Source organism: Cetorhinus maximus, chromosome 10, assembly GCF_964194155.1.
Source record: "Cetorhinus maximus chromosome 10, sCetMax3.hap1.1, whole genome shotgun sequence".
In the NCBI taxonomy this organism is placed as follows: Eukaryota; Metazoa; Chordata; class Chondrichthyes; order Lamniformes; family Cetorhinidae; genus Cetorhinus; species Cetorhinus maximus.
Genome location: NC_135888.1, coordinates 29,989,309 through 30,016,095, shown reverse-complemented (window position 1 = coordinate 30,016,095; position 26,787 = coordinate 29,989,309). Strand labels below are relative to the sequence as shown.

The 26,787-nt window shown below is 40.4% G+C and overlaps 1 protein-coding gene across 1 annotated transcript in view; it reads right to left on the bottom strand.

The window, feature by feature from the left end:
• The window catches only part of cacna1ba (calcium channel, voltage-dependent, N type, alpha 1B subunit, a), a 721,116-nt gene that overhangs the window by 660,657 nt on the left and 33,672 nt on the right, over positions 1 to 26,787 (bottom strand). The window contains exons 3-4 of the mRNA XM_078550316.1: positions 6,906 to 7,172; positions 5,304 to 5,409 (exon numbers count right to left, since the gene is read on the bottom strand). Coding sequence (XP_078406442.1) covers positions 5,304 to 5,409; positions 6,906 to 7,172 — 373 coding nt within the window. The remainder of the gene's footprint in view (positions 1 to 5,303; positions 5,410 to 6,905; positions 7,173 to 26,787) is intronic.

Here is a 26,787-nt window from a genome sequence, read left to right as displayed (position 1 = left end):
CAGTCTGTCTCACAAATGATTTGGCTCTCTGAGTCTCACTGATCAGATTCAATTTTCAATCTTTGTTTAATTAGCTTTCAGTTGGACTAAAAATATGAGTGTCACAATTACTGTTAGTGCCCCATGACCAAGGAGATAAAACAGCCAACGTTCGAGCTTCTGAATACTATCCAGTGACTACTGCTGAAACGTGCACAGGTGGGAATGTTGGCTGAAGACAGAAACAGGTTTAGCAGTGTTGTCATCCCAGAATGAAATACCTTGCCAATGCAATGCCTAGGCTCACATACAAAGGATTGCAACCAGGTTGAGGCAGCTATACCACAGCAAGAATTAGTACCATCAGGACCAAAGAGTTGAAAATTGAAGCAGGGAAAAGGGAAAGACTAAAGAAAACTTAGAAGTTTGGAGACCATTTCAGCCAGCAGCATATATTAGCACTCAGCATATCATTCTAGTTGGGCTTGTGTTATATCAGTTTTTAAATGTACAATTTTTCCTCAATACGCAATTAACTAAGAATATTCCAATGGATGCTTGTAGTATCACAAAGAGACTATGCTAAACAAGTGCATCTAAGAGCTAATGGGCATTTCTTAATAGAAATTAGAAATGTGAAGGAAATTACAGTTTCAAAAAGTGTAACATATTGATAAACAAAACTGAAAACCAGGCTCTCATTTTCCTACAATAGTGACATGTTCTCACTAATATTTATTTGATCTGCCTCTCCATGGTTTTTTAATTCACTTCTATTCTCTTCTATTGTCACACAACATTCCGTAGTTGAGAAGCTGGCCAGAAAATTTGATAGTCACTCTTTGACAGTGCCTTCATTCAGTCAGCAGTTGTGTGTGCACAAGGGTGACCCAGGTGACTAATCCTTTAACTTCACCATCTGCCTTGTAGGGTTATACTTGACCTATGTCTTTATCCCCTCAGTGGCCCACCCAAAAAAAGGAAACACCTTTTGTGATGAAATATCAGGCATTAACTCATATGCTAACATGCCTACATATCAAAATACTACACCAATGGGCCGACCCCCAGAAATTATTTATAAGCTGCAATGTCCACAAATGATTCCATTTTAGTGGTGCATTTACATCACAGCCACAGTATCTCGGCACCCCCACTGCAGTTACTGGGCAAATGTAACCTGAATCCAGAGTCAGGACCTGCCCTGTCATCACAGCAAAGCAGCATCAGACTCCCTGGGAAGCAAGTCTCACTTTGCATCTCTCAAGTCAAGTCAAGCTTTAAGTGCCTGATTTATACTCAACAAGATTTGCATCAGTCCAAAGCCAAAGCTGATTTGCAATTACACTAAACTAGCACTGCCAATATACCCTTAATGTAATACATCATTGAAGGCATCATTTTTGTTTATAACTTGATTTTAATCTCCATTTTTCATTCATTGTTTCATATATGGGGATTAGAAGGAACAGATCTGGAACTACTTTCAGCACAATTAATTAACTAAAGGAGCTTGAACCATGTTACAGGGTACAATAATATTTCAGGTTGAAGACAGTTATTTCTAAAAAGAAAGGTCACACTTCAAATTTAATATATGTTGAATGAAAGAGTTTGATGTCCTGAGCTAAAAATATGTATAATTATGGGCTACTGCAGCTTTATAAGGCATATTTCATTGTAAACAAAAACAGACAATGCTGAAAATACTCCACAGGTCAGGCTGCAACTGGGAGAGAAAAAGAGACTTAATGTTTCAGGTTGATAATTTGATGAAAATATCCTAGCCTGTTTGAGAGTTTCTAGCATTTTTTGTTTTTAATTCAGATTTCCAAAATTCCGTGGTTTTTTGTTTCATTATAAATAGGTTTCCAGGTGTTTAATAAAGTGATGATCTCAATATTTGTTCCAGGGACAGTGCTTAAAGTTTGGACCAGCATCATTGCTTTTTGTGGTAAAAAGATAAGTGTAACTGGGCTGTTACAGTTCTTGCTGATGATTAGTTTTAACCATCATGCCCCCTCTGGTCTGCTTACAAGAAAATTGTAAAATCGTGAATTATTCATAAGTTGGTGCTTGCTGCAATGAATTATTTTTTTTAATTGAAATGCAGATATGTTTTCAGGGTGCTTCACAAACTCTATTAATTGAAGAATGCTGTACTGGTTTAAGGAAGTCGATTTTTAGCTGGACCCTTTTTTTCCTAAATGGCACGATATTGTCAATTGCTCTTTGTAAAATGTGTCACAAGATATTACATATGTTTTTGCTGTGCACTTGCCAGGAATCTCTTAAGAAGCAGAGATGTACTTAGAATTTTATATATAGTAATTTTCCAAAATGAGTGTTTTGTTATTCAAAAAGCGATTACCTTGATTTTTATGAAGAAGCCAGAATGGTATGATAGTGCTAAGCATTACAGCCAGTATGATGGGGATGAAGGCACATAGCATTCTCTATCCATCCAGCTGCTGATCCGAGCCATGGAGTGAAAAATTGCTAGGACAGAGTCAGATGAGAGTGGCTTTTCTGAACAGCTACAAAAAGTCCCCCTCTAACTAACTGTTTCAAACAATGGACACAAACCTGCCATATACCTTTTACCAGAAGTACAAGTCTGAGGCAATCATTGTCTTTCACTAGCAAGTGACTAGTCCTCAATAAGAAAATACAAACTGAAGGAAATACTTCTTCAAACACTTCATCATCTAGGAATAGCAAATCCATAAACTAGGTTTTGACTTCAATAATTCATTTTGTTACTGTAATCTGTAAGGTAACAGGAATAGATGAAGTACAACATTTATCCTGTGATACCTTCTCCTTGAAATACTAAATATGAATAATAACTTATTAGTTCTCTTGGTAATGCCAAATGGCACATGGAAATTGTAACTTACACTTCTCTTTTGAAGTCTTGTTTACAATAGCCAATTAATGAGTAATTTCAGGTGTGCAAAAGTCTGTGCAAGCTCTTTCTTCCAAAGTTAAAATGACAATTCTTTTGAAAACATCATGATGGATTCAGCACAATCAGTATTTTATTTTTCAATAACAAAAGCCACATTCTATTTAATTTATCTGGCTATAATCCCCTAGTACTTGTTGTGCTTTTACTATGAAAAAGTAATCAATAAGCCATTTGCTGTGCTCTCATTGAACTACAGTATATGGAGGTGAGTCCACCCAGTTGTGTAGAACAGTATGTTGAGGGACTATAGATCTGGTTGATAGACTCCAATTAGGCAAAGTTTAAAAAAAAACAAATTTCACATATTTTATAAATCAGTATGAATGGTGGTGGCTGCTCAAGGCAGCATTCATCAAGAACTTTTACAATTAGACAAGCTGATGTCTTTACTCATCCCATTTATAGTGGCTATAAAATATAAATCTCCTGATATCTTTGTTCCTGAGTGTGCAAATGATTTGTTAATTGTGCAAATAATTTCACACCAGGTTTTCCTCCTTTTTACTTCTTTCACTGATGTCATTGATTCCTGCTGGAGTATAGCTCCACAAGGTGGTACCTCGGCCAAATGTCTATTCTTCATGGTTGAGCCTGACACTAAACAATATAAAGTATTAGATTGTGGGAATGCCAAGGTCAACTATGTTCTTACCTGATGTCTATATATGTGCTTTTTCCAGCAGATGTGACTGAATAAAAATTAGGAGCAGGAATTCTGGATGATCTTGCCACTCTGACCCAAGAACACCAAAGCTAATTGCGGCACTGCTATCACCATTGAATTTAACTAACAGAGCACATACTGGAGATTAAATCTGAAACTTTATGGATGGAATGGTTCAGTTGTACACCATTTTTACTAAATGAGTCATTAGGGAGTGTAAGTTTTTTTTTAAAAAATCACTAGTGTTAGAGGTTGATTACTAAATTGATTAACCAGTGTAAAAGAAAATGATACTTCACCTGCAATTTGTGTTTTAACGAATGAATTAGATTATAGTTAATGGACAGAAGGATATTTTGATTGGTTCAGAACAAATATAAAACCCTTGAATAAATGTGTCTCCGGCACAGATCTTTAGTTTCTGTCAAATTAACGTGATGAAAAATCACAAATACTGGCAATAATTAAATCAAACATTTGCATTTATATGAACTGTGGTTGACCTGCACCTTACCAGCACTTAGTTTTACCTTGATCAACACCAACACATGACAAGAACCATAAAAAAACAAATTGGTGCTTTCTCATTCTTTATTGCCTAATTAAAACACAATTATGTGTCTCAATGATTAATGTGCCACAGGGAGAGAGCCGGGTTAGATCCTATTGTGTGGGATAGTTTTCTACATCACATTGCCGACAGTCATGCAGTAATAACAACCTTTTAATTGACAATGTAGAAATGGAGCTTATTTGAAAACAATGTTAAAAGTGGGGTCTAACACTCAGTATAATCAAATCGGAGATTTTAAAAGCCAGTGTAGGATTCTTTGCACATGACACCAAGGTATCAATTCTCTATTTTCAACAGGAAACCATTTTGCTATTATTTGTCATTTGCAAGTGATTTGTATTTTCCATAATGAAACTATTTAACATTGCTTCATAACTGGGTATAGCCCAGGAAAAAAAGACTTTTCCCACTTGTTGATTACATTAAGAAAGTAGTTTTTTTCTGCTTTTGCAGCCCAGTTCACTATCTTCATGTTATTAGAGGTGTCAGCTGTGGCTCAGTTCATAGCACCCTGGCCTTTGAATCAGAGGGTTGTGGGTTCATGTCCCACTCCAGGAAACCAAGAACTGTGATTGTACTCGAAAAGAGTTGCAATCTGTGACTGTTGATAACTCGAAAGAGTATCTTCGTGTTATTGCTAGTTCCCCAAGTTATGAATGTTTTGTTTAAGATGTCTTAACGCCTTTTGTGTCTAAATTTTAGGTGGTGCTCCAAATCTTCCTCCTTTTATTTAATTGGATACAAAAGCTAAGTTTCACATTCTTTATATTTTCCTGTACAACTCAGAAAAAGCTCCACCCTTTTCCCTTTTAGAACCACAACTGGACATGTTCTTACATATTTCAAGAATCTGTCCTTATGCGGAGAGAATTGGAGGAAGAAGGGTAAGAGGAAACTCGTATGGATCACAAACAACAATAGGACCAGTTGGGCCAAATATTCAGTTTCTGTGCCATTTTGCCCAATTCTAGATCATTCTTTGAATTTGTGAAGGAATTGGAAGTGTGGCAAAGTTTATGTAAATTATCTTTCTTCTCTGAGAGGAGAGAGTGTTTAGCGGCAGTTTCGTGGCAAAGCGTCGCGAAAAAAAAAGGAACTAGCATAAAGATACTCACCAATCTCTCAGACATGGGCGTTTTATCTCCATCAGGAAGGTGTTGCTCCAAAGCTAAAACAATGCAGTTTGCAATAATGGTCGCTAATATCATGTATTCAAATGGAGTAAATACAGTTAAGGAAATTAGTTTTCATAATCATACTGACTGTTTCTGGCTTCGACTTGTAAAAACACACTCTTTGGGATAATATATAATTTGGTTCAAACTTGTAATTGTTTGGTACTGTTCAGTAATCTCGGGCAATGGGGAGGTGGACATCTTCAGAGTCAACATATTTCATTCCAGAATAACCCGATGACATTACATGTATCCTTCCCTTACAATGAGGATCTGAAGTTGAATAGAGGAGATGGTCTTTAATGAAGTTGTGGAAATTTACAAACTGGCCAATAGAACTGCTCGCCTCCGGGTGAAAAAAAAATCACTAGTTGAGCTGAAGTTTGGGGACATTGGAGATGACAGCACCTCCTGGTAGACGAACTACATTTTCCAGGGAAAAGTCGTCCACACCGTTAAAGCAAGAAGCTTAACTTCCATTTTAACCCTTTTTCTATAAGTAACTGGCCAGTCTTGGGGCCAATCGTAACCAGAGGCATCGGTAAAATCTGGTCACTATAATATGTATACCCAGATACACTACAAAGCCTTTCACACACATACACACACTCAAAATAAATGATCTGCGTTCATCCTACGTAACAGATGATTCCCTTCGCCGCCTCCCCACAACCTGGGTTTCGCCATCTCCAGCCGGGTCGCCGACTGCGTGGAGGCGTGGGCGCATTTCAGCACCTAGGACAGCAGCAACTATCAGTGAACAGCGCCCCCGCGGCAGCGCCCTCCGCCAGAGCACCATTTTCCAGCATATCTAACAACACATACACACAAATCCAGCAACTTTCTCAACAGAGAGAGAGGGGAAAAAAAAACCCCTACACTGCTGGTGATCTCCTGTGTGACAGAACAGAGTTTCTTTCTTTCGGAAACCGGCTCTTGGCGCGAATGCAAGGAAATACTGGGCTCGTTTACGTTGCATTAGTTAACAAACGGGGTGTGATCAGAGCACTAAAATATTGTGATGATCAGGGCAGGTCGTTGCAAATGTTTTGAGGTATTTTGTTAGCGCCACTTTAACATACAGCGACCGGCAAGAAATGCTTTCCTGTCTTACGCAAAAATCACTGAGGCGTCCACTTGCGAAAAACATCGATTTTAGTATCTGCCAGTAGAATTTAAAAAGGTCCAGTCTATTGATGGTGGACAGTTGATAACGAATTGGTTAATTTCCTTTCAATCGTTCTGGGCAGAAGCACATATGTATCTATCACATAACCCATGGATGAGACGGCGTGTGTCTGTGGACGAGACTTACTGCTTTTACATAGAATCAATAGGGACTGTGATTACATATAAATAAAAAAACAGCCTCCTTTGAGAGGCGCAGCATAAAGCATTCACACCGGCACAAGCTATCCATACACACGCCCAGGCAACGGTGGCATTAACCTTTGGCAGGACTGCACCTCACTGCCATTCTGCATCCTTCCTACTCTGGATGTCTTGACTAATATATGTATATATATATATATAAAAGGATATGGCCACTCGGTTATTCTTTTGGCGTATTTTCGTATGATATTGTCCTCACTAAATATAAAAAGTGATCTGTTGACTGTAAAACAGTTCTGACGGACGGGGATGGGGTTGTAAAGGGCCATAGTCCGGGCTCTTTGGGCCATCGACTTGGAGCCATACATCCCTCTCTGGGCGGCCTGGGGACCTCCCTGGCGGCCCGCACCTCTTCCCCCGCCGCCAGGACCTCCACCTCCATACCGAGCTGACACGTCGTCTCCGAAGCGAGCCATTCTAGAAAAGTAAACCACACGTTAGAATCCCACCTCAGATTAGACACAGAAGGAAGGCGCATCACAAACGCAGAGGTTTCCTAACTCGTGGGTTGCGGGTGGACATCGGATGAGGCAGAAAATGAGCGAGATTATCTCAGTCCGATGTGCAATTTAAGTCTTCTCGTAAATCTAGGCAACACCAAGGCAAATATTCGGTCTCATCCCCATAACTTCCAGCAGGTTCAACACACATCAACTGGGGCATCAGCCATCGCTTCAGAAAGCGAACAGTTGTTAAAAAATATATCCGCTTCTCTCTTTTTTTGCTCTTTTCAGATATTTTGAAAACAGGAGCCGCGATCAACACACAAGCAGTTGTCAATTTCCAGATGCTGAAAGTAACCAAATTTGCCAATCTCAGCCCCTTATAGAAACCTACCCATGTGATTCCTGGAAGCCAATCAGCAAAAACACTCCACCTTTATTTCCAAATCATTTTACTCTGGTGGGAGGGGTGGTTTCGCTTCTTTTCTTGTTCTTCAAAAAGATGAACAAAATCAGGAAATGCTCACTGGCATCTGCTGCCAACGCTGGAGTGGGCACTCAAGCCTGAAGCGAGCTTGCTGGCGGGAGATGTGCCCGAGAAACCCGCTGTCAATTACAACAGGAACAAAGCAACCCCAACAAAGACAGGCGTGTCCGGCGTGCACACGCACCGTGCACACAGAGCAGCGGGCACACCTTCACCGTGCTCGCCGCCAGCGCAGTCGCATGCAACTTCTGCACAATCTCTCTCTCATTCAAACTTCATTCGCCCTAAAAGACCACCCGAGAGGGTTCCTGCCCCGTGCCCCTCCAACCTCAAAAGGCCGAGATGCGATCTCTGCAGTCCTCTTATGTTACATGTAAAATGTTGTCCCTTCCCAATTATTTTCACAGGAATGTTGCAATTCAAATCATCGCTGTAAATTACCTCAAACGGAGCTATCCCCGTTTTATTAAAAACCAACAGGTTTTGAAGTAACAGGTGAACCAGTGTTGGCCACTAAGCGCAAGCTCGCCCTGCTTCCCTCCTGGTTTAAACTCAACGGAGGCAACTAATGAAAGGGCTAAGAGATACAAACGCCCATTTTATCTCCATGTGAACTGGAGTTCTTTATGGTGAAAGATTGTGGGGTGAAATCTAACTGGAAGAATTGTTCTCAAAATGACTGTCCAAAAGCAATTTAATCTCAGCAAATTCAAATATGTATTTAAAAAGAGATATTGAATATTTCTGTAAATCTGGGATTTTATCCAACTCCCTCAAATGTAACCTCTACAGGGTCCAAGTATTTAATCTGTGATGGCTCAATTATGAGCTCCTTAAAATAGCGCATGGGAAACTTAAACGAAAGCAAGTGGCGAGGGGTACAAATGCCCATTTGATCGTGACGTAGACTGGAGCTTGTTTCGGTGGTGAAACTGTGTCAGAACCCAGACCTTCAGCTGAAATCAAATCTGTTGGAGGTGTGACTCTGAGTGGCATTTGCTTCTAGCTATTCTGCAGTGCTAAGGACTAAAGAGTGTGGTGGGGATTAAGGCAGCTGGAAGAGACTGAGCGAGAAATTCGGGAGAGCTGGATAATGGCCGGCCAACCCCTTAATGCCCATTGAACACAATAAGCAAAAAACAAAAATATCCCCCCCCACTGACACAAAAATATGGTAAACAAGGATTTAGCCACCAAAGAGAATTGAAGCAATAATGCGACAAAACAAAATTACAATGGGCAAATTTAAATTGCAACAATTGTGTCTATTTTGTCTTCATGAACAGAAATATTTTTAGAGAGATTGAAGACCTTCCTGGGTTATTAGTTGGAGGTTACAACTTCAATAATATAACACCCTGATGGCATCATTCTTTTTGACCACTCTGAAGAGAAGCTACAAAAGATTTTGGATTGAGTGGTGCGTAAAAGTGAGAAGGGTTGAGCATAAATAAAAAGAAAATCATACCAGAATGTAAGATCGCAGTGAAGAATGAAAAGGTCAAACAGGTAGGCAAATTTTGTTCCCTAGGAAGTATGTTAACATTGAACAGAAAGTGAGGCCAAGAAATAAGATGAAGGATTGGAATGGCCAAAGGTGCATTTGAAAAAATTAAAAAGATTATGATCAACTCAAAATCAGCCATGAAGACAAAGCTGTGAACCCTGGAATGCTACATCACACCAATTTTGACATAAGTGAGGGTTGGATGACCAGTGAAGCAATGCAGCGAAGAACTGAAGCTGCAAAGTTGTGGTTTTTGAGGCAAATAATGAAGATATCTTGGACAAGTCACACTACCAATGAAGAGGTGCTAGTAAAACCTGAGACCAAAAGAACTCTGCTGACAAAGATCAGGAAGACCTAGCTGGAATTTCTTGCACATGTAATAAGAAATCATGATTTAGAAACTCTGATGCTGATGGGAAAAATCGATGGATTGATGGAGAAATAGATTGACAATAGCGTAAATGTTTAATTCTTTCACCAAAATGTCCAATTGTTTACCAAAATTGTTTACAATTTGTAATCCGTAAGTATAATGATTTACCCCCTTTAAAATCCCAACACACACAAATAAACATAAAACAAAGGGCAGGGAAAATAAGGTCTCTGCAAAGGTTGGTGTAAGGGAACACTATAAAAAGGATACCGTTTGAAAAGGTCTTGTTGCTGTCGATCTGACAGAGTTCTGCTTACAGTAATTATTTGGAAATCCTTTCAGATGGTTCTTCAGTGAAACACTGGGGAGAATTTTCTCCCCATTGGGGGGCATTGTGAGGCACTGGGCATGGGCATGTGCACAGCCGATTGCCGCCCACGATCGGCTGTGCACCGCCATTTTACATGGGTGGGCCAATTAAGGCCCACCCAGCGTGATGCACACCCGGAAGCGCTGAGCACTCCCTGTGCGGGCAGGGGGGTTGCCTGAGTCGGGGCCTGTGCTCTTTCGCACATATGCGTGAAAGAGTGCAGAAATCTCCCTGAGGCACAGAGGTGCCTCAGGGAGATTAGTTTAAGTTTTAAAAAGTTTAATAAAGGAGAAAAAAAAAATTAGGACATGTCCCCTCATGTGAGACTGTCACATGGCATGTGGGACATGTCTATGAATTTAATAGAAAAATTTTTCAAACCTTTAAAAACCTTCATGAAACCTCATCCCCCCCTTGGATGAGGTTCCATGAAAAATGCGAACATTAAGGTTGGACGGGCAACTCTATTTATTGTTTTAATTAATCGTTAACTGGTCTTAATATGCCTTTGATAGTTCAGCCGGTGCGCACCCGAGTCGGCTGCGCGCCTGCTGAACTGAAAATCTGAATGGCGCGCAGTGTCCGACGTCACCGCACATCATTTTACGCCTCAGCAAGCAAGCCCTGCCCCCGCTCGCTGAGCCGAAGATTCTGCCCACTGTCTTTGTTAACTCTCACTTGTTGCATCTTCTCTGGCTTTCAATACAGATGAATTATACTGAGAAGAGTGAGAAGTGTGAGAAGAGAATTTTCTGGCTGAAGGTGAACGCTCCACTCTAGCCTGGAGGCAATGCAGTAGGAGAGAGAGGGAGAGAGAGAGAAGCAGTCTTCCTTCACAATTTGCTCCCAAGGCACACACAGCTTGCAGAACTCATTTTTAAAAAGAAGTTTGTTTGATAATAGATCAATTATTCTGAGTTTATTGAAAGAAGCCCGGTTAAAATCTCTTTTATTCTGGGTCTAGCAGTAGCGAAGGTAAACAATTAACTGCTTTGGTGAGTGACTTAAACATTTATACTATTGCTGTGACCTGTGGAGTAGTGGCGCTAGAGAATGTGCACAGTCCTCCCATCCCGGTCATAACAATATCCATTAAAACATTTAGCAAAGTGAATCCGTCAGTCTTAGTATTTAAAGCTCAAATAGTTCTAGAAGCCTTGAGTGGGCGTGTAGTGGGTAAGGGGGAGTGGAGAGTGAGCACGAAGAGAAAGTGCTCCAGATTGCTACTACCCTTAGTGTGAGAAAGTACTTCCTCTTTCCCTCCTGAATGACCTAGCTCTAAATTCAAGATTAGGTCCCCTTATTCTTGAGTCCCTCTCCAGAGGAAATGGTTTCTCTGTATTTACAACATAATATCTGTTTAACATTTTAAACTCCTTAATCAGATCACCCATCAATTTTCTTTACCAGTGGGATTGCAAGCAAAGTTTGTCACTGATCTCTGGGATTTGTCACCATGCAATTGAAGCCTAGTGAATTGATTGTACAGGACAGTGTGTGTGTGTGTGTGTGACAGTGTGGTATTTCTCATTCCTACTGTAAAGATTTTGAAGATCAGTTGGGAAGCAGCTAAGTATTAGTTGACTCCTTTCACTTAGAAGATTCCTTCTCAGAAACATATTACATAATATCTGTAAAGTGTTCAAGATGACAGACAAAATTTGATCTTCCTCATTCATAAATCCTATATCGTACTGTAACATTCTCAACATATTTTTGATTTGGATCTTACTAATGTTTTATATTGAATTTGTCTAAGGTGAGACATATTTAACATACTGCTATTCGGATAAGCCTTTTCCCATTATTCTGTAATCAGGGTCCTGGAGACAATTAATAGCAGTGCCCTAGCCAATTCTGATCAGCCACCAGTTTGCATTTTTAAGCTAATTTTACGAGTGGCATGTCTAACCAAGGACAATTTACTTCTATCTGCCAAATGGGGCTAACCCTGGACACTATATTAAAACTTATGAGATTTTTTTCTTTAACTCATCATTTTCCCTAAACGCAGATGCTTAGGTTTATCTTTTGCAATGTCATAAAATATAATGCTTCTGATGCAACATAATTATAATAGTAAGATCTAAATTTTAACACTGGAAAATGTATTTATTAAAAGATGCTTTTATGGGAATAATCCAATCACCAATTTAAATCTGATAGCTAAACCATTAATTAGGATTGTTATTTTCCACATAGAAATAAATTTTGTTTCAATGTACTATACTTTGTCGTTGCTATTTGGTTAACTCCACCAAACTGAAAATCTGGGCACGACTTTGTATGAAATGCATAAAATTATTTTAAATTCAGTTCCCCTTTGATCAACTTCTCATGACAGTTAGTAAGCGACAATTCTATGGGTGTTCCAGTAGGAAATTTGAATACAAGTCTAGAAATAAGCAGTGTTTTGTTCAATCATGGGTGGAGACTCATTCCTTCAGATTTCAATTAGGAGATTTTAGAAAATATATTTTTTAACTTTTTCTATCCGTCTCTTTTATGTCTCTTAATCCAATCCTTTCCCCCCTCTTTAATTCATTTTCTGTATAAGGTTTGATTTTGAGTTAACTATTTTAACTTGCACTTCCCGATTCAGAATCTGCACGTTTCATCATGGATTCTTCAATCTGGTTGGCGAAGGAGATATACCAAGACACTTTGGATTTCTAATAGCCATTCCAATGCAAAAATCCATTGGTGACTGTGAGCAAGTGTTAGTTTGCCACAAAATCTGGGCCAATTTTTAGACATTTTTGTTCTCAGTGCAGGTCCCAACATGGGGCAAAATATTGCTGTCGGCATGTGGGGGCAGGCCCGACACGCTGACGCGTAAAATGATGCGCGATGACATCGGGCGTGCACCCCGACGTCATTTCGATGTTTTGTTCGGCGGGCGTGCGCCGGCCGAACTGTCGACAGCCTATTAAGGCCATTAAAAAAGTAATTAAAGTTGTTAACAATGCTGCCGGTCCAACCTTAAGGTTGGCGGGCAGGCGAAGAGCCCAAGCGGCCTTCTCGTTTTTCAGGAAACTTCATCCACGGGTGGGATGAGCTTTCCTGAAGGTTTTATGAAATAATTAAATAAGCTTTGCAAAATTCACAAGCAGGTCCCAGCTCATGTGACACTGTCACATGAGGGGACATGTTTAAATAATTTTTTGCTTTATTTATAAACATGTTTTATTATCAACTTAACCTCCCTGAGGCAGCTCCGTGCCCGCACAGGTAGTGCTGAGCACTACCAGCCGCGTGTTAGGCTGGGTGGGCCTTCATTGGCCCACCAGCGTAAAATTGTGGCGCATAGCCGATCGCGGGCGACAATCGGCTCTACGCCCACCCGCACACGCCTGCGCCTGCTCCCGAACAGCCAGCCCGCCATAGGGAAAATTCACCCCATGAAACCTTAGGTAAAATTTGATGCTCCCCCAGGGGTGAGTTGACAGGTGGGTGGGTCAGTATAAAATTTGACATAATGCTGTGGCTGCCTTTACTGGCGCCTACCTGCCCACCGCCGACCACATCACAATTTCACACAATTCAGGGGAGCTGTTGGATGGTCAGCCAACTTTGGTCCAATTGAGGCCTTTAAGTGGCCATTAAGCACTTCCTATCCCACCATAATATTTCCCGTGGCAATTGGAGGAGGAGGGAGCCAGGTTTTAAGTCCGCCAGGTCTCCATCCTCAGGTTATTGGTGGAAAAAAGTTGTTTCTCCATTACAGGCCTCCTACACCCATCAGAGGCCCCCTATAAGGTATGCGCAGCCCCCCTCCTCCCATCACCTCCCTCTGGGTTTCCCTTCTCCTCCTGCCATGTGCAGCTAGGCCCACACATTCTGGCCCCCACACCCTTTGCAAGGGCCTCCTAGTATGGCGGAACCCAACCACCCCCAACTTACCTCCCCATCTGGCTCCAGCGATGATCTTCGCTGGTGACTGGGTGCAGTCCCCACAGTGGCTGCCACACCCAATGGACCAGAGTGCTGCTGACCATCTGACTGACTGGCAGCTCTCGGAGCTGGGGCTTCCTTCCCAGAGAGGGGCAGAAGTTTCACCCTAAGCCTTTTAATGTGCCTCTGAGGGGGAACACCAGGAAAACATTAAATCCTGCCCCTTAAGTAGCCACCTCCAACTTTTGTAATTACAGTATAATTTTATGATGTGTGAAAGATATGCAATTCAATAAAAATGAAATAATATGACACAATTGTGTGAAAAAGTAGTGAGATATTAGTAGATAATTGATCAGAGGTCCATTTTTCAAAACACAAACATGAGTAATTCCTAACATCAAATTAAAGCCAAGATAATTCATTGGTATTAATTATTAAAGTAGTATAACATGCAAAAATTATGGTCTTATACATTTCACATGCTTACTTTGGTAAGGAGGGAGGTTATGACAAATATTTACTGAATAATTGAACATAAATGATATTAGTAACTGTAAACTAAGGTTATGATAGGAACTGCTATGATCTGCCTCTGTCCATTAATGAGTACAATATATTCCCCTGAAAGCATTACAAAGTATTTCAGCTGTACATTACCCAAGAGAATACAGCATCATGATTACACTAACAAATATTTCTCTCAATAGCCATACAGGAAAAAAAACATGACTTTCTATAGCTTTTATTATTCATATTACAAACATAATCTTTTAACTTCAATAACTACATTCCTCAACATTCTTTAATTTCTAAATTTCCAAGATAACTGAGCAAATTTAACCACTGCATTGAGTCAGTGCTGATTCCCCTCCGAGGGAATGCACTCAAGAATACTGAAGGAGTGGAACGCAATGTTAGTCATCTTTTGTTATTTTTTGGTCATACAAAAATTGAAAATCATTAATTTGATTGCTTTATATGTTTTCATTCTTAGGATGTGCACGTCACTGGGAAGATCAGCATTTATTGCCCTTCCCAATTACCCTAAGTTTGGCACAACTGTGTAGCTTGTTAGGCCACTTCAGAGGGTAGCTGCAAGTCAGTCACACTGATGGGTGCTGCAGTCACATGTAAATCACAGCAGTATTAAAAATTAGAAATTTCAGAATACTCAGACACATGACCCTGTGAATTACAGACTGATTTGGTTCACATAACTGTGGAAAAGGACTGGAGTTTGACAGAGAGAGTTTTTTTTTAAGTTTCTAATAAGTAGATAATGAAAACCTACATTGCTGCATGGTAAATAAATCATGCAGAGCTAAGGAAATTGAAATTCACATGCAGTCATGTCAGTGGTAAAATGAAATATGGTTGATGAACATCTTGGTTTTGAGAAAGCATTTGACAGCATCTCACCACAAAGCAACTCAGCTCAGTTGGCTGGACAGTTGGTCTGTAATGCAGAGTAATGCCAATAACACGAGTTCAATTTCTGTACCAGCTGAGGTCATCCATGAAGGCTCTGCCTTCTCAACCTTGCCCCTGGCCTGAGGTGTGGTGACCCTCAGGTTAAACTCACCACCAGACATCTCTCCCTAATGAAAGAGCAGCCTATGGTCCTCTGGGACTATGGCGACTTTCATTTTCATGGAATTAAGGAAAATTTTCAAACTGGGTTATAGCAATAGTTATATAACAGGCTATAAAGCAGTGACATTTTGGTCAACAAACCTCAATACTGGAACTTCTGCTATTATATATGTACATTATTCAGGTTAACAAATAAAGCAAACTTTTTTTAAACATTATTTAACAGGCTTCACAGAGTCTGAGTATTGGGTTTGATGAATAAGTAAAAGAGAGACAATAGGAGTGTTATCACTGACAAATACTGGAAATAAGCAAAAGACTGCATGGCAGCAGGTCCCAAACAGATTGCTGAAGTGCAGGTTCAAAATGGTAATATTGATATCTATAAATATATTTAAAATTTACATTCTTTGGATCAAAAATTATTACTCTTAGTTGCACATTCTCGAGTTCTGCTAGAATGTACTAACAAGGACTTGCAGAGATAATTACAAATTCTGCTTGACATAACAAGCTTTTGAAAACATTGAATCACCCTTGTACGAAATCAAAGAACTCCTCCATAGGTCAGGCAGCTCCAATAGGTAAAGCTCGAGACACTACATAAATTGCAATTGCTAGATTAGCACTATAGCACATCTTCCAATGGCATCACAACAAGGGAGCAATGAACAACATTTGAGCAGCTGCCAAAATATATGTGCTGCAAACACGTGGGAAAAGATTGTTAAAAACATTATTAAAAACACACACAAATGTAAACTTGTTACTATGATCAAAACAGATGGCAGGTAATTGATGAACCATGAATAAAAAAACACCTGAGCTGCACATAACTCATTCACACCTGTAGCACCTTGTTATCCAATAAAGGATCATTGTCTCACCTTTTCTCCCCATCAAGGACTTCCTCACCTCTAGCTTAATAAATATTATTATAACTAACACTTTTCTAAGCTTTCTTGGTCATCCTGAAGAAACAAATAAGCCATTCTTCTGCAGTTCCCTTTTTCTTACAACCCTACTCCCTAGATTGACTTTACCCAAGAATGACTTGCTGATTTGTCTCATGTTTCCTCTTTTCTCCCTAAGTAAAGGTTCACGCCATGGGTTTGTGCTTTTGCTTAGGTTTCTCAATGAAAAAAAAATACCTGTGCATTATAAAGAACATCATTACTTTTTTTGTAATCTCATTTGTTCATCAGAAGTTTATTTCATTTTCTGAGGATAATCACACAAAGCTTAATAGCTTATTTTGCAGTGGGTAGATACAATTTGATGAGGATATTTATTTCAAAGAAAATCCGAGAGACTATGGCCGGGACTTTCCGTGCCTGCTGCTGTCGGATGTGTTCAGTGGCGCGAGCGGACAATATGGCGAGAAGGCTAAAAATCGGTTTCACGACGCTGTGAAATCAGTTTGTGATCGTCCACTCAGCCCATCGACGGCGGGCCGCATTCCCTGCCAACGGATGGTGGGAAGCTCATTGTAATACATCAGCATATCATTACAAGGCCAGCCTGCCGGACCCATCCATCCCACTGGATCATCTGCCCACATCAGCAGGAAAACACACCAGTGCGTTTCACAACAGCATATATAAGGTGTGCACTTGGTGGGCTGCATTTTGCTCGGCACTTCAAGGTTTGCGTACTTTGCTTTGGGCAGCACTCACAATCATCAGTGCCAGGCTTCACAGACAGCACCACATCACTTTTAGGGAGGCTCACAGGCAGATCTCTGCCTACCAGGTCAGCCATATGTGGGTGGCTTTTCAATGGCTGCAGGGCTAGGGCTTGCTTGAGGAATGGGGAGAAGTGGCCTCAGGCAAGGGAAGAGGCTGCAGAACGAGAGCTGTACTAGGGAAGGAGGGTAACCCAGGGTACGTGTGGGGGCACATGTGGATCTGTGCAAGTGGCCTCAAAATGGTGAGGGCTGAGGAGGCAGTCTCCAGAGGAGATGAGGCCAGATGAAGATGTGAGGGTGTGCACGTGAGAATGGGTGGTGATGTCCCTTGAGCTGGCAGTGAGTGAGATGCCAGTACATGCGTAATGGGCTTGAGTGGGTGAGTTTGGAGTGTTGAGATGGTTCCCATACCCTGGCTGCACGATGAGATCATTCATCCTCTTTCTGCATTGGATGGCCAACCTCTTCTGTGCAGCATTGGCACTGGTCACCACTGCCATCACCTACCAAGCCGGACTGGTAATGTAGCTGCCATGCCTGCCACCAGAGCGAGGGTAGAGGACAGCAGGCCTCCATGGCATCCAAAAGGCGCTCGAGGGCTGCAGTCTTCTTGCCTCTTGGGGCCATGTCTTCTTTGCCTCTGGAAGCATTGAGTGCGGCTGGACTTTAAATGTGGTGCCTGGCATGATGAAGCAGCGAGGTGATGGTGCGGTGGGCAAATGAGTACCCGCCCACCGTGAAAACATTGTGTTTCCCAGGAATGCAGAATTAAAGCAGTGGGCTTGGGACAGAATGGCGTGTCGTTTTTCCCAGCCCGCTGCCACACTTAGTGCAAATCTGGGACGATCCCACCCTATGCCTTGAATTTTACAAGATTGTGTGTGTATATTTTAATTGACTCATGCAAGGTGAAGTGACAGGTGCCGTGTCATGCTCTGCCACCCCTACTAATAGGCGAATAGTATATTTCAGCTGTGTGACTTTATTCTAATATCTTCACAACCCGGAGTTAAAGTGAGTTGATTAACAATGACTGAATTTATCGAAATAATTTAAATTATTGGAATGCAAAGCCTAAGTGCAGCTCTGTAGTTGTGTAAAAAAAATCTGTTTGGGCATATATTCATAAAAGGCTAAGCAATGAGCAGTACAAGAGGTGTTTCCCAAGAGGTGTTTCCAAATAGGTGTCCCTGTTTGATCACAAATTAGTGCTCAAACTTTAAACTTCTCATTGTTCCTAGTTCAAATCATATTTAGAATATTTTAAGACTAAAAAGAATGGGATAACATAGGTGAATTCTAAAAATGTGAATTAAAGATAGCGGCAACTACTTATAGTTTCAAATAACCCAATTATTAAATTAAAATCTTTGGTTTTCCAAAGTAGGGCAGATGCAGACATAAGTTGCTTAGGTCAAATTGTGTGTTATAACTCGTAATCCTTACATGCTAACAAATGACCAGTTCTTCCCTTTCTAAAAAAGAAATAAGGGGGGAGAAGATTAAATATGAGGGTAAACTAGCCAGTAATATAAAAGAAGATTGCAAGAGTTTTTTTTAGATATATAAAGGGTAAAAGAGAGGCAAAAGTGGACATTGGGCCGCTGGAAAATGACGCTGGGGAAGTAGTATTGGGGGACAAAGAAATGGCGGAGGAACTGAATAGGTACTTTGTGTCAGTCTTCACGGTGGAAGACACGAGTAACATCCCCAAAGTTCAAGAGAGTCGGGGGGCAGAGGTGAGTACGGTGGCCATTACTAAGAAGGGGCTAGGAAAACTGAAAGGTCTGAAGGTGGATAAGTCACCTGGACCAGATGGATTACACCCCAAAGTTCTGAAGGAGATAGCTGAAGAGATAGTGGAGGTGTTAGTGGTGATCTTTCAGGAATCACTGGAGTCAGGGAGGGTCCCCCTGTTTAAGAAGGGAGTGAGGCAAAAGACGGGAAATTACTGGCCGATTAGCCTGATCTTGGTCGTTGGTAAGATTTTAGAGTCCATTATTAAGGATGAGATTTCAGAATACTTGGAAGTGCATGGTAAAATAGGGCAAAGTCAGCATGGTTTCATCAAGGGGAGGTCATGCCTGACAAATCTGTTAGAATTCTTTGAGGAGGTAGCGAGCAGGTTAGACAAAGGAGAGCCAATGGATGTTATCTACTTGGACTTCCAGAAGGCCTTTGACAAGGTGCCACACAGGAGGCTGCTCAGTAAGATAAGAGCCCATGGTGTTAGAGGCAAGGTATTAGCATGGATAGAAGATCGGCTGTCTGGCAAGAGGCAGAGAGTGGAATTAAGGGGGTCCTTCTCAGGATGGCGGCCAGTGACTAGTGGAGTTCCGCAGGGGTCAGTGTTGGGACCACAACTTTTCACTTTATACATTAATGATCTAGATGAAGGAACTGAGGGCATTCTGGCTAAGTTTGCAGATGATACAAAGATAGGTGGAGGGACAGGTAGTATTGAGGAAGCGGGGAGGCTGCAGAAGGATTTAGACAGGTTAGGAGAATGGGCAAAGAAGTGGCAGATGGAATACAACGTGGGGAAGTGTAGGGTCATGCACTTTGGTAGGAAGAATAGAGGCATAGACTATTTTCTAAATGGGGAGAGAATTCAGAAATCTGGAGTGCAAAGGGACTTGGGAGTCCTAGTCCAGGATTCTCTTAAGGTTAACTTGCAGGTTGACGCGGTAGTTAGGAAGGCAAATGCAATGTTGGCATTTATTTCGAGAGGACTAGAATATAAAAGCAGGGATGTGCTGCTGAGGCTTTATAAGGCTCTGGTCAGACCACATTTATAATATTGTGAGCAATTTTGGGCCCCGTATCTCAGGAAGGATGTGCTGGCCCTGGAGAGGGTCCAGAGGAGGTTCACGAGAATGATCCCAGGAATGAAAGGCTTAACATATGAGGAACGTTTGAGGACTCTGGGTCTATACTTGATGAAGTTTAGAAGGATGAGGGGGGATCTGATTGAAACTTACAGAATACTGAAAGGCCTGGATAGAGTGGACGCGGGGAAGATGTTTCCATTAGTAGGAGAGACTAGGACCTGAGGGCACAGCCTCAGAGTAAAGGGAAGACCTTTTAGAACAGAGATGAGGAGAAACTTCTTCAGCCAGAGAGTGGTGAATCTATGGAATTCATTGCCACAGAAGGCTGTGGAGGCCAGGTCATTGAGTGTACTTAAGACCGAGATAGATAGGTTCTTGATCAGTAAGGGGATCAAAGGGAGAAGGCGGGAGAATGGGGTTGAGAAACTTATCAGCCATGATTGAATGGCGGAGCAGACTCGATGGGCCGAATGGCCTAATTTCTGCCCCTATGTCTTATGGTCTTTTAATTGAAGTTCACTAAAGTCGGTTCTCATGACCAACTTTTTCTTGCTGTTTAGTTTTAGTAAAAGAAATGGGGAGAAAACCAAACAAAAAATTGGACCTCATGAATGCAAGTAAATTCAAAGATGGTCAAAAATCGGTTATTTTGAGCATCGCCAAAATTCAAGAAAACATGCAAAAATAGTATTTTTAAAAGGTAGTCAAGTTAAATGACAAATATTAATTGCATAATTCCTGGGTGCCATGTTTATGAAATATCATCAGACACTCAATCAGTATATATTTTTTTGAAATTAGAAATAAAATTGAGGTTTTTATCTTTGTCATAGCTCCAATCAATATTGGCTACTGTAACTGTGGTCTCAGAACAATTATTGAAGATGGTGCACAGGGATACAGTTATGATCTTGTTTGGTGTGTGACCCAAGTCAGCCTTTGATTGATAACCTGAGTCTTCAGGAGGTCATCAGCATGGTGACTGTGTCAGCACACTGCTGCCCTTGCCCTATATCTGACTTGAAACAAAAGACTGATGTTTGCTGTAGTATAAAGAATATCATCTTCATATGTAGCAAACTTTTGACTGGGTGGAGTAAAATTTATGAAAAATATTGCTCTGCAGAAAAAATACCAGCACACAACAATGACTGAATTACTGATGGGGACATCAACGTTGGCAAAGTATGACAACAGTGGCTGGACCAGAATCAAGGCAGACAAATCAAGATGATGTTTGTCATGAAAAGTAGTTGGAGATGTGGAGGATCAGAAAGGAAGGAAGTGGGGTTGGTTAATCCTGAAATATTATAAAGTTAGAACAGGAAAAGTGAAAGCTAAACTAGAACTCATCCAAATGCTACCTAAAAATTGTCCGGGTCCTCCTACAAGAGGTAAACCCTTTGTTTCTTTATCTACTGGAAATCAGGTCAAAAGTGCATACACGTTGCATTTGTGACATAAGCATGACATGTACAGCACATATCAAGGGCTGATAAAATTAATGTGATGTTCAGATTTCTCTAAATCTGTTTTTTTTTTGTAGGTAAATAATGGGATATTACAGCATTTTTCTATCTCAAATTCTTAAGGAAATCACCTGTTGCCCATTCACCACCAAATGAAAAACACCAGGAATTTTTCAGTGAATATCAATAAAAACTAATGTTCAAGATCTCTACTTATAAAGGCCAACATTCTCTCACTGTTCTAATTCACAGCTTGAACATTTTTATTTTTCTATTTGTTGTACCATGCCAGAAGGGATGATGATGTGCCACAATTGCCTAAAACAAAAGAAAGGACGGGAGACACATGTGTAGTTTGAAGCAACATAAGGGAGTGGCAAGATGGCTGCTTCGGAGCACAGTATCTCTTGCTCATGAGCAGACTGGTTCATTGTCTCAATTGTGGATTGGAGCATTGTCTCTATGAGGGTGTTTTGTTGTGAATTGACTTCTAAAGAGAAAAACAAACAGAAGGTATATCTGCAAACAATTACACATTGAACACAGAATGTCAAAGAAAACAAAGTGATATAAAGAAAAATTTTTTAAAGGGTGAGTGATTTCTCAGGGGTCTTATATATATTTCTGTCTATTCACAACCACTTACATTTATATCAAATTTAACATAATATATTCCAATGTGTTTCACAGAAGTATAAATAGGACTGAGCAGTGGAGCAGTGATGGAAACGTTAGTGAACGCAACCAAAATAAAAGAGGAAGTTTTGAAGTGGCTTTTGAAGGAAGGGAAAGAGTTAGCAAAACAGAGTGGTTTAGGCAGAGTATTTCCGAGTGTAGGGCCAAGAAAATAAGGATCTTCCACCAAAGCTGGAGCGTAGGCAGGGGAGGAAGCAAAGAATGAGTTGAAATAGCAGATGGCATACACTGACACATAAGCTGGAGGAGGTTGCAAAGGTAGAGAAGGGCTGATCAATGAGGACAAATATTTTAAATTGAATGTTTGTTGAAGAAAAAGGAGAGGGGCTTGTTGCAACTTTCGATGTGAGTGGCAGAATTCTGGGTGCGCTGTAGTTTCCGTGAGACTCTCAATTTCTGTTCTAACTTTTTAATCACAGAATCGCTACAGCACAGAAGGAGTCTATTTGGTCAGCCATGTCTGCACCAGCTCTATGTAGAAGCAATTTACCTACTCCCCTATGCCACTCCCCCACCTTTTCCCTGTAGCCCTGCACATTCTTCCTTTGCAGATAACAATCCCATCTTCAATGTCTCGATTGACCCTACCTCCACCACACTCTCAGGTAGTGCATTCCAGATCCTAACTACTCACTGCATGAAAAAGATTTTCCTCATGTTGCCAATACTTCTTTTGCCAATTACTTTAAATCTGTGGCCTCTTGTTCTCGATGCTTCTAAAAATGGGAATAGTTTCTCCATATCCACTCTGTTGCATGATTTTGAATACCTCTATCAGATTTCCTCTCAACCTTCTCTTCTCCAAGAAAAACAGTCCTAATTTCTCCAATCTATCTACAAACCTGAGTTTCCTCATTCCTGGACCATTCTCATGAATCTTTTTTGCACTCTCTCTAATACCTCCACATCTTTCCTAAAGTGTGACGCCCAGAACTGGATGCAATACTCCATCTGACACTGAACTAGTGTCTTATACAAGTTTAAAATAACATCCTTGCTTTTAAACTCTATGTTCCTATTAATAAAACCTTGGACACTGCATGCTTTATTAACCATTCTCTCAACTTGTCCTGCCACCTTCAATGACTTATGCACATATACACCTAGATCCCTCTGCTCATGCACCCCTTTAGAATTGTATCATTTAATTTATATGTTCTCTCCATGTTCTTCCTACCAAAATGAATCACTTCACATTTCCCCACATTGAACTTCATCTGCCACCTGTCCACCTATTCCATGAAGAAGAGTCATACAGACTCGAAACGTTAACTGTTTCTCTCTCCACAAACGCTGTTAGACCTGCTGAGATTTTCCAGCATTTTCTGTTTTTGTTACAGACTTCCAGCATCTGCAGTATTTTGCTTTTACCACCAATGTATGTCCTTTCGAAGTTCTATTCTATCCTCTTCACAGTTCACAATGCTTCCAAGTTTTGTATTGTCCACAAATTTTGAAATTGTGCCCTGTACACCAAGGTCATTAATAAAAATCAGGAAGAGCAAAGGTCCCAACACTTACCTCTGAGGAGCCCCACGACAAACATTCCTCCAGCCTGAAAATCATCCATTTACCACTACTCTCTGTCTCCTGTCACTCAGTCAATTTCAATTCCATGTTGCTACAGTCCCTTTTATTCCATGAGCTATAACTTTGCTCACAAGTCCATTGTGTGGTACTTTATCAAATGCCTTCTGGAAGTCCATGTATACCACATCAACAGGATTACTATCATCAACCTTCTCTGTTACCTCTTCAAAAAACTCAGGATTTTGATTCAACTTTGGTTACATTTCCCAAGTTTTGCTGGGCCCACCAGTAATTCAATCATTGTTTCTTTTCTTATTTTAATGTTGCTGAACAATAATTTTTAGCTTAGTCTTTACTTCACCCAATCCAAGGTTTGTTACATGCATTGCTCACTTTTCATGTGAAGAAATAACCTGACAGAACCAGTCTTAAGTTTGAATTTTGCCACTTTGAACCAGCACCATCTTGTCCTGTTCAGGGATATATTAATTGATGTGCGCTCACATCAACACCTTCAGTACAATTATCTGTAATATGGGTTGCTTGTTGTCCCTTCAGCAAATCATGGTTCACTACAGCTTGTGCTTTGAATGTTGGTGGAGACTTAAAGTTTTTAATGTGACTATTTTGCAGAAGAAAACAGATACAACTGTTTATTTAAAAGTCTTTTTAAAATTACCAGGGCAGAAAAATCAACTAGTAGAACTGTAACATAAAACCTTTAGCTAAATATTACAATTAAAGAATGTCAATAAGTACAGAATTTAATCTTTATTGGAATCCTTATATGTGCTAATTCAAACAGCAGTTCCTACATTTATAGCTATTATGACTAAGACACTTTTTTTGCTTTCCTTATTCCTTGAAGCCAGTTAAAATTATACTAAATGTCACTGTATTGGAGAAAATTCCCAGTTCCTTTCCCAGGATGGGTCTGGAGTCTCCAGGAATTGAAGATCAATTTGTTCAATTCTGTTTGCCAGATATAAAAATATTGAAAATAGGGGAGGGGGAGGGGGGGAGTGGAAAAGGTTGTTTGGCTGACAGTCAAACATCAACCAATTGGGTAATCAGTCTTTTTACTTTCCAATTGGCATAGGAAGGCAATACGTCAAATGGACGGATGTGTTGGCTGACGAATGGCTGGAGCGCATGTGATGAAACCTCCTGGAATAAATTTCATCACAGTTGGCAATCTTACTTCCCATTTATGAGTCATGAAACATTGCCTTCATGAAATAGCTGTCAGCTAAAAATCAATGCAATTCAGGTGGGCAAGTCACCCCAACTTAACTTTTCTATGTAGGGAAAAAACTTCTTCTCTCCCCTCTTCCAACATCATAGCCAACTGTTCTTAAATCGCTAGATTTTTGTATCCTGTTTTTGTAATTGAGGGATAGGGGAAATAGAATGGGAAGGTGCGCTAAGTAGTCTATCAACCATGGTCTTATTGAAAGCCGGAGCAGACTTGAAGGACTGAATGGGCCCCTCCTGTTCGTAAATCTCATGCTATGTTCTTATGAAGTTTCTATAACCAGAAAGTTACAGAGTAAGTGAGTTATGGAAAAGACACTGGACCCTACTACAATGCTTATCTACAATCAAACCAATGGAACAAATCTTCATCTAATGAGTAGCCTGATATGATAAAACAAACTGCAGTTATGATGGATGGTGTTGTTCACTGCATGGGTTCTTTACACCATGATAATGCACTAATTATTATCATGGTGATTCCATATTCAAGGTCCGTTCCAGAATCAAAGCATGAAATCCACTGGTGTGTACAGTCCTGAGGGAGTGCTGCATTGTCAGAGGTGCGGTCTTTCAGGTGAGTTATTAAATTGAGTTTTTGTCTGCCTGTTCAAATGGACATAAACAACTCAAATTGCACTTTTCCAGTGAGGAGCATGGAGCACTTCTGATACCCTGGCCGGAAATTGCCTTGCAATGAACGCCACAAACAACAGATTAACTAGCCATTTATCTCAACTGTTGTTTATGGAATCTTGCTGCGCATAAGATAGCATTTGCTTACATAACAGTGACTATACTTAACAGCAGAGATGCACTTTGGGACATCTTCAGGGCATGAAAGGTGCTCGGTAATCTCTCTCACTCTCTCTTTCTTTCTCCAGTGTAACTCATGTACTTTTGAGACTCCAAATGATGGACTGAAGACAGAAAACCCTTACATTTTTTCCTGTCTTAATAGTTAATAATCTGTGGAATGTTTCCTGTAAAGCATTTAGTTGCAGACTAGCTTCCAGGAAACTCTGAAGCATCAAATGCTATTGAATGCTCTGCAATTTATTAATTACAAAAATTGACTTATAAATCCATGAGATCCAATAAAATACTGAATTGAACCTTTGACAGCGAAGATTTGTTACACGTCTGATGCCATTGGTCTTTCACACATAAACATGCCATTTCCCTACAGAATCTTATTCTAACTGTACCTATTTCAGCATGAAGTTTAGAAATATTTCAATTCGACTAAATTGAATCCATCTGGAATAATCTAGAGTGTAAGTATTAGTAATTGTTTACGGCATCAAAAACCACAAGGTCTCATTTCTGAATTATTTTGCAAGTCTTGCATTAAAGTAAAAAATACTAAAATTATATTCTGCTATGATCTTCATAGAGACTGATAACTTTGAAAAAGAGGTTGGAACTTCCAGTTATTAGCTGAAGGAAAGACACAGCAAAATTTTGCATTTTAAAATCTTTACTGTAACAAATGGCTAAGTAAACACAATTAACTAAACACTATTATTTTCTTTTTGTAGGTAACTTATACTTTAAATTACTAAAAGATACATTCTCCTTTATACTTAACACACACAGCACTCTCCATAGAATTACAGTCCTTACAGCAAACAGTACACCATTGTTCCCAGACTCCAATGGGTTGCTTCATTTTCACTTTCCCAGCCAGATAACTTCTAATTCCAGAACTGACTTTCACTGTGAGGGTTACACTGCAGATTCTTTCCCAGTAGCACAAGCCAGGCAAATCTTCCAGCCTCCTTTAAATCCTCACAAACTCAGTCATCGCAACCTGAGCATGAGCTCCCACCTGCATTCTGCATGGTGAATAATATAGTCAGCATTGTTTCTGCTTCAGGTGCAGGACTGTA